Raw genomic sequence first — 8490 nt, 5'->3', positions numbered from 1 at the left:
GTGTGTGTGTGTGTGTGTGTGTGTGTGTGTGTGTGTGTGTGTGTGGTTTATTTATTAATTTTTTACCATCAGACTTGTTGAACCAACCAAGGCACCTCCAGTTTTACACACATGGGTCTAATTTACATCGTGGCTAATATTATGAAATGTTCTGTGCATGCACTCACCATACAGATTGTTATTGTTGCTCTGTCTCACTTCTGTCTCCTGTTTTGTCTTGGTTCAATTGGCCTGCTCGGACTTGGATCATTGCCTGCCTGCCTGCCTGCCTGCCTGCCTGTGTGTGTTCATGTCCTCTTCCTGCACTACCAACTTTGTCATCACCCCACCATCTGAAGGCTATGAGAAATCCCGGAGTCTAAACAACATAGCAGTCATGACCAGTATGGCTGGTAACACCCTGAGGTTGTCTCCTGTGACCTCGCCCTATGGATCACCTTGCCTGCTGCGCCGCTCTCGCTCGCCTATTCCATCCATCCTATGAGACATCCACTTTTTGCCTGCTTTCCACACCAACATCCTAGACCCCCATAGATCACTTGCCTTTGGCAACATACCTGAAGTCAGCTCAATATGTGTCTGTAAGATAAGTAGCTAACACTGTAGCTCAGATTAAAGTTAAGAAGCCTGGGAAATTAAGCAAGTTTGTCTTTTTACACATGAAGGTACATGCTTGACTAACATCACTAAGTAACTTCATTGCTCTGCTGTCACTTGGAGTTTCCTTTAGTTTGATGTTCTACTTTGAGACTTGCAATAAACTGCTGGCTTCAGAGGTAGCAGCCATACACATTTAATTYATATGAATAATCAGGGAYAGTAGATGTTGCTCTATGTAGATAMTTTGAAAAAGATATGCTTCCAAARAACAAGGAGCCTGAAAGAGACTGGAACTTAATTTGAAGATTTGGCAGATCTGTCACAATTTAACTATCAGTTCACCCAAACATTCGGTCTTGTCTCTTTTCAAAAGTGACTAAACCTGCTTGTGTTTCTGCATGGATCATCAAGCAGCCTTCTTTGGTAAACAATGTGGTTAGGCGAAGGAAAGCTAAATGMTTTATATCACATTTATTCAAAGTTTTATCAATTCATTGTAGTGAATTTATGTTCACTTTTTTTTTCTTTGACCAAGTGCCAACAAACCTAAGTGTTTTTGGTTGTTTACTAACAGACAACTGCAAAGAGGTGGTTTTTACTGGTTTCACACAAGCAGAGAGCCGYGTTCTATCTTAATGGCTTTGGAGGAAGGAACAACCATGGCAAACAGGTAATCATATGAAACAGTACCAAACTGAGAATCATGCATTATTCAAAACTTGTGTGTGCCCATAAAGACAAGAACAACCATAGAGCATGTTATCTGCATCTATTTAGCAACAGAAGTGCCTAGACCGGCTGTGGGCCGGAGGGCTGGGTAGAGGTGTTGGTGCAGGTCTTGAAGGCATTTCATAATAATGATCCAGTGAAATCATKACTTTCATTTCTGTTTCTTTACCTCTGAATGACTTGTCAATCAATGTTTTTGATTTGGTGATCAATTTACATTTTTTTTCTTTAGATAAAACAAAAACAGAAATTTGCTTAAGATTTTTTTATTTTAATGTGCAGTAACTGTTGCCATTCTTCACCGGAAGAGAAAATTAGGAATAATTTTCATGACATGTCTGCAGTTTCTCTGTGAAGGCAACAACAYAACATGCAGCTGAACTTTATCCCCTTTTCCTACAAATAACTAAAGCTTTCAGAAGGCAGTTGAATATTTGATGCAAAATACATACTGCACACTGCCGTGGTCTTTAAAAAGATGAGTTTATCCACAGGCAGTTATTTAAAAAAATACTGTGGATTTCCTTCTAAATGGATGCAAAAAATTTCATTGATGTAGACCAGGGGTGCCCAAACATTTTCCCYGARAGGGTCAAAATTAAAATCAATCTGAGGGCTGCGGGCCAAATTTTTTTAAATTATTTTTTTCAGCCMATGGACATGGAGAAAATTCAACATATGCTCGGGCAGCAAAGGCTCATGAAACTTTTCATAATTTAAAATTTGAGTTTGTGTGGTCTTATAAAGTGTGCAAATCTAGGTATGGTCTTAAATCTAATCTAAATGTCTCTTGTAGTTACTTGTATTTTATATTTAATCTTAACATAATTACAATCTAGTAACCGCTGGTGGGCCAAATCAAATGGCTTGGGAGGCCAATTTTGGCCCGCGGGCCCCACTTTGAGTGCCTCTGATGTTGACAGACCAATGTGTTTGCACCTTTTTGTTGAAAAAAAAAACACAAAGCRACATGAAACTGACAAAAGTAATAACAAAACTACAAATTTACTAATAAAAATATGCCGTTTCTTTTGAATTTTGGTTCAGGGAGAATCATTTTATGTAGCAAACAAAACTGAACAAAAAATATGGAAAACATAACTTAATATTAAGTTGTGCAAAGTTTTCAAGTGATCAAGGCATTTCTGTAGCCATCTCTGAGACTCCTTCACCTGTCCACAGGTACAGGACCGTCTCTGAGGATGTTTTTTAATGGGTTTTATTAGATGATTTTCAGTAACTTTTATCCTTATTTTTATGTAAATTTTAAGGTATTTTAGCAACCTTAGTAGGGTTTTCTTTTTCTTTTTCTTAGGAACTGGTCTTACTCCAGATAGACAGGACCTGAATTCATACCAAATAGCTCCCAAGATTTATTTGATATGAATTAAAGTGAATCAGTGGAAAGAAGTGTTGTGTTACTGTTTTAACTGTTGCAGTGCAACAGGTAGGTTTACACACAGCCTCTGCACAACAACGGGTGAGGGGCAGCAGTCTGCCTCACCCCTCCCTAAAGTCTGTCTATACAAGTAGCACAAGGTTGCTTAGCAACTGGCTCATAGCAAGATGTATCTAAAACTCAGTTCACCAAAAAAAATTAAAAAAAAAAAAAAACAGCTCCTGCTCACTTTGTCTTCACACCTAAACATGATAATGTCACCTGAAACCACAGCAATGTAAAAGTGTGTTTTTATAGTCTTGGCTGTAAGCGCTTGTCACATCATCAACTTGTAATGTTCTTTGTTTTTGTGCATTTAACACAACTGATMCGTGCATGGCAATGTCGTCTGAAATGACGCAGGCAGAGAATATGTTCCTTTTATTTGGAGAGATGTTTACGTTTTAGTTAGATCATTCAGAACCTGTTTGATCAGACTGTGATTAGTATTGACAACCTGTTGCAGTGGAGGAGCGCTTTTGGAGGCCGCTCTGACTGGACAGCGTGGCAGAGGACACAGAAGCTGCAGAGCAACAGCCACACAGCTCGAGGCTCGGCCAGCAGGGGAGGAGCCAACGGTCAAAAAAGAACTCTGGAAAGGCTTCAATAGGCCTTCGCATTTTCTTGAGTTGGTCTTTTTTGTTGTTGTTGTTCCTTTTTAAAGAACAGGTGGTGGGAAAAAAACAACTGGACAAGAGACTATCTGCATGATAGACATTGCTCCTGTGAATATAAAAAACACGGCAGCACAAGTGGCTTTGTTCTCACATCAAGGTGGTTGCTAAGTTGCACCGTGGTATTTAACATCAGTCAATTTTCTTGTGGTATCCTCCCTTCCTCTCAATAAGTGTATTAAGATGTATCAATCGAGGCACTTTGTTTAGCGTATTCATATAGGAACCTCTAATTAAGGCATACACAGTGTAGAGAGACAAATGTGTTCAGTTAAATCTGACACCACAATCATCACTGCTTTTGTTTTGATTGTTAAGTTATTTACTCTGCTGTGCATTAAACGTGTGTGTTGTGATATGTAAAGCAGGTAAGCGAAGATCTGTGAGAGGTCATGATGCCAAATCTTCCAGTTTGTTTTAGCACAAACCTGAAGAAAAATCTCCCCTATGGTGCAGCAGCTATTGTAGAAGTCCTCTTTCTTGTACCTTAAACATGCAACTACCCTGCATTCGTGCTGCACGTTAGTCTTTTTACAAACCAAACTATTCTTACCGGAATAATCCTAACAACTCCTGGTGGCTATTAAAAACACAACTGCATAACTTGATTCTTCCAAAACCTTTTCCCCATGTGGGAATGGAGCAAAAGTGTAGCAGAAATCTATCAAGTTATACAGCAGGACTTCTAGAATGGCTACTATCTGCACAGTAGCACTCTTGTGGACCCTAACAATTAGATCAGATTTGCAATATGTACCGATTCACACTGTGATTTCAGTAGCCCAATAAAAAACGGTGGAAAAGAAAGCAAAGCTGGGTGACACTGATCATTGACACAACTTCTGTGGCACGTTGGTAGCGACCTGCACAGGCTAGCTGTTCCAGATATCTTCTTGTTCCTCCTTGTGTAGTAAACACGCTGCTTTACTCTTTGATTTGTCAAAGGGATACTGTTCTTGTGTATTTCCAAACTGATGTTGTAACTTGAAAACAAAGGTGTTTGTTTTTTTGAACCCAAAACATGATTTTTGTGTCTGTAAAAGTCATGATAGTTTGATGCTGTGCTTCTCCATCCTGTCCTGAAACAGTCAAGCGTTTGATCCTGTTTTTGCAGGTTTTACTGTGGGGGAAATTCTAGGTTTAAGTGTGTATTTGTGCAGCCTTAAAGTGCATGCTGAAAAAATAACTCACAGTATTAAACTGTAAAAAAAAAAGACGATGACCTACTGTTTATCATGTATGTATAAAGTCATGTGAAAGTTTCACATAAACTATTTATCTTTTAACTGCTTGTCTTTTGTTGACTCATAAGAAATTAAGTATTTGGGTTTAATGAGGTAGTGTGAAGGTAACAACAAAGGCTTGTCGAAAATTAAAACATGTCTTTTATAGGTGGGTAATAATTGTGAGAAAAGGCCAAAAGGTTTATGTACAATCCAAGTTTTATGAAAAGGGGAAGAAGAATAAGTCTATCATCAACCTTAAACCATAAAATCACTCTAAAACAACAACTAAGTGCTAACCTTACAGCTTTGTTCTGAAAGATTTGCAATTTAGCTTGATCCTTTTTTGAGGCGCTGGACCACACAGCAGGACAGTAGTCTAGATGGCATAGAAGTAGGGACTGTATTACTAATTTTCTTATTCCAGTAGACATGAAACAATGGACATTACACCAAATTCGAGTAACATTTCTACTCATTTTAGTCACTAACTTTTGAATATGTGTGGACCATATTGTTTTATCAACTGTCACTCCCAACAGTTTGATTTCCTAAACTTGTTCAATTTGTTAGTTATTTAAAGAAATATCTAGCATTGGAGTTTGTCATAAAATACTTAAAACCCAATATCATACACTTGGGCCTCAATTTATCAAGATGGCAGATAACCATTACTGAATACCATGAGCTAATAAAAAAGTCCATTATAAAAGTGGGTGTGTTTCTTACAATTTACTAAGACTGCGTGCATAGAGAATAACAGATACAGTGGTGGTGAGGACCGCCCTATTGAAATGAGGATTTAGCATATGTCACTGATGGAGGCAAAGCACACACAACAAAATTCAGAGTTACAAGGAGGTTTTTAAATAGAACGGGGTTCAGCAACCATATCCAGCTCTTTCTGACAAATTAAAAAAGTAAGCTATTTTATCCTCTAGTATTTTGTGTGATCTGGTAATTATCTAATCTGCATATTCATGAAGGCAGACACGCTGAATGGGTTGTGGCTGCTCATTTGACAGATGCAGTTCTCGTTGCACACCATTAATAAATCAGCTTTGCATACCAATCAAGTTTGCTCATGGATTTATACGAAGTGTAAGTTTTCACCACGTTAAGTTTTAACCTGTTCTCTATTGCACACTCATAGACAGACAGTACTTCTTGTTGTAACATCTCATTTACCTGATCCAAACTATTTGACTATACTGTCGTACGATATGGTTATGTCATCTGCATAAACAATATGCTTTACTTAAAACATACGGCATGTCATTCACAAAAATACTATCAAGTAAAGGACCCAGGCAGCTGCCCTGTGGAATTCCCCATGAAAGGGTCAAAGCATTAGAACAAAAACATAACATATTGTTTCCTATTACATGGTAAATGGACTGAACTTAGAGCTWTATCAAGTCCTGTTGGACTCCAAAGTGCTTTACACTTAAATCATTCACCCATTTATATACAAATTCCCGCACTGATGGTGATAAGCTACATTGGGGCAGACTGACAGAGATGAGGTTGCCATGCACAGGTGCTATCAGGCTCTCTGACCACAAMGCAGCAAAGGTGAGTGACGTGTCTGCACTAAGAACACAATGAARCAGCATTACAGCAGTTACAGGACAACTCCCCTAACCACTCTTCCACAGCTGCCTATTATTATTTATCACATACATAACYATAAATAGAAGTAATATCTGATATTTAAAAGCCATTGATTGATATCTTCATAATATAAAAGCAGCACTGAAATCAAGAAACCCCTACCAACTCTCTTCTATTCATCTTAACCAATTATCACCTAGTATTTGTTCCTGCCAGGAGTTTATAATGTGGTCATTTTTAGCCCAAGATTTCATCCTCAGCTTTTTTTTTTTTTTTCAAAAGTCTTGTTATAGCGATAGGGGAAAAACGTGCATTTTAGCTTGTTGGTGTGTCTCACATCACTTTGAGTCTGCCAGAGGGAAGGCTGGTGAACAGAGTATCCTGGATGGTTGGGGTCCTTCAGAATCTTTGTGGCCCTTTGATGGAAAATGCTTGAGAAAGGAGAGGGGAGTCAATGACCCCCAAGTCATATTGATGACCCTCAGCAGCTGATTCCTCTCCTCTGCTGTGCAGCTGCCACCTCACACCGTGAGGACACTTTTTCTGATGCAACAATAGTTCCTCAGCAGATTTTTTTCCCTCTGTGCTAAATAAATGATTGATTAAATTAAATGTAYTAAATTAAATATAGTCCAAAAGATATGTTTCTGGGCTACATTCCTTCAGTGTGCARATGGAGGAACTTAAATAAAACTTGTGATCTGTTCCACCTCTAAATGCAGTGCAGACCTTGACTTCCATGTTCAAAGATTGCAAAGACCATTCCATTATGTAACCACACACACACCGGCTTGTGGGTAGTACATGTTAATGATGTTATATGTGTATATGTGTTTCAGTGGCAAGGGGAGCATGGGTAAAATGGGAAAACAGAARCGCACAAAGTTATGTTGGAAAATAACATTGTTTTTTAATGTAAAGAAACTCAAGCAGAATGAAGAATGCAAGTTGGGAACTATGTCAAGGTGAGTCAAAAACCTTTAATTACTGCACCAGTGATTCATAGAGAATCCCTTACAATTATTGTTTTGTTGATGTTGAGGTGGTTATTATTGAACCAAGCTGCCAGTGCCTGGACCTTCTCTCTGTAGTAAGCCTCTGCACGGTGCTCCCATTGAATGCGATACAGCTCCACAAAAGTTGGAAACTGACGACATGGGAACACAGAGAAGGAGCCCCGTTATGTTTAGAAAAGCAAAAAATAAAACAATCTGTGCGCAGCTGATGCATTTGTAGCCTACTGATTAAACAATTTTGTTCAGCTCTGATGAACATGACATTTTAATCAAAAAGAAAAAAATAAGTAGGTCCTCTGGATGGGTTCCAAACAGGGTTCCACAGAGCAATGTCCCCACAAACAKAGGAGCCAGGAAGAAAGAGGTCACACACAAGACAGGCCCTGGAGCAGTGCRGTTATCCTAACTGKGCTTTCCTGAAAGCAGACAAGAAACCCAAACAGGATTCCAGCCAACAACCAGGTGAAAATGAAGACCCTAAACCCAGAACCAAACCAGTCCTCATTCCATATGTGATGGGAGTTTCAGAGAAACTGAGACGTTTATTCTCTAAACATGATGTCCCAGTGGCTTTCAAACCCCAAAACACATTACGACAAAGATTAGTTCACCCCAAAGATCCAGTCCCCCGGTAAAAACAGAGTAATATAGTATATGCTGTTAAGTGTCAGGAGGACTGTGATCACTTATACATCGGGGAAACAAAACAGCCACTGTTCAAAAGAATGAGCCAGCACAGACGAGCTACTTCGTCGGGTCAGAACTCTGCAGTTTACACTCATCTATAGGCCAGCTGTCACTCTTTCAGGGATGAAGATGTTCTCATCCTTGATAGAGAGTAACATTGCTTTGAGAGAGGAGTAAAGGAAGCCATCTTTGTGAAGAAAAACCGTCCATCATTAAACAGAGGTGGAGGCCTTCGTGTCCAGTTGTCCTCCTCCTACAATGSTGTTATTGCAAGTATTACTCAGCCCCTTGTGAGCAAAAGGTGTGAATCAGGGCCCCAACGATAACCAACACAAAGAGGGAAAAAAGACAAAAACAACGGGACGTTGAACCCYGCTTGCACTCACTACATACACATAACAAAAAACACCAAATAACCACAGCAGAAGCATCCAAACCAATAAGTCAGGTGATGGGGCACATGACCCTCCATGAACAATAGAGCTAATCAAGCCTATTGTTAGGCGATG

At 39.2% G+C, this 8490-nt stretch overlaps 1 protein-coding gene across 2 annotated transcripts in view; it reads left to right on the top strand.

Annotated features, from left to right (window-relative positions):
- LOC106528285 (potassium voltage-gated channel subfamily C member 2) overlaps positions 1 to 4727 on the top strand; it is a gene marked incomplete at its 5' end in the record, with an annotated part of 14365 nt that extends 9638 nt beyond the window's left edge. The window contains 2 exon segments of one of the 2 annotated variants that reach the window (XR_001311481.1): positions 339 to 1270; positions 3234 to 4727. Coding sequence is in view for 1 of the 2 variants with exons in the window: in XM_014023421.1 (XP_013878875.1) it covers positions 1175 to 1236 (62 nt within the window). 2 annotated transcript variants of the gene reach the window in all.
- Between the last annotated feature and the right edge of the window lie 3763 nt (positions 4728 to 8490).

The sequence above is a fragment of the Austrofundulus limnaeus genome, unplaced genomic scaffold, assembly GCF_001266775.1.
Source record: "Austrofundulus limnaeus strain Quisiro unplaced genomic scaffold, Austrofundulus_limnaeus-1.0 Scaffold367, whole genome shotgun sequence".
Lineage (NCBI taxonomy): Eukaryota > Metazoa > Chordata > Actinopteri > Cyprinodontiformes > Rivulidae > Austrofundulus > Austrofundulus limnaeus.
Note: the sequence above shows the minus strand (reverse complement) of the source record. Positions and strands in the feature narration are given on the sequence as shown.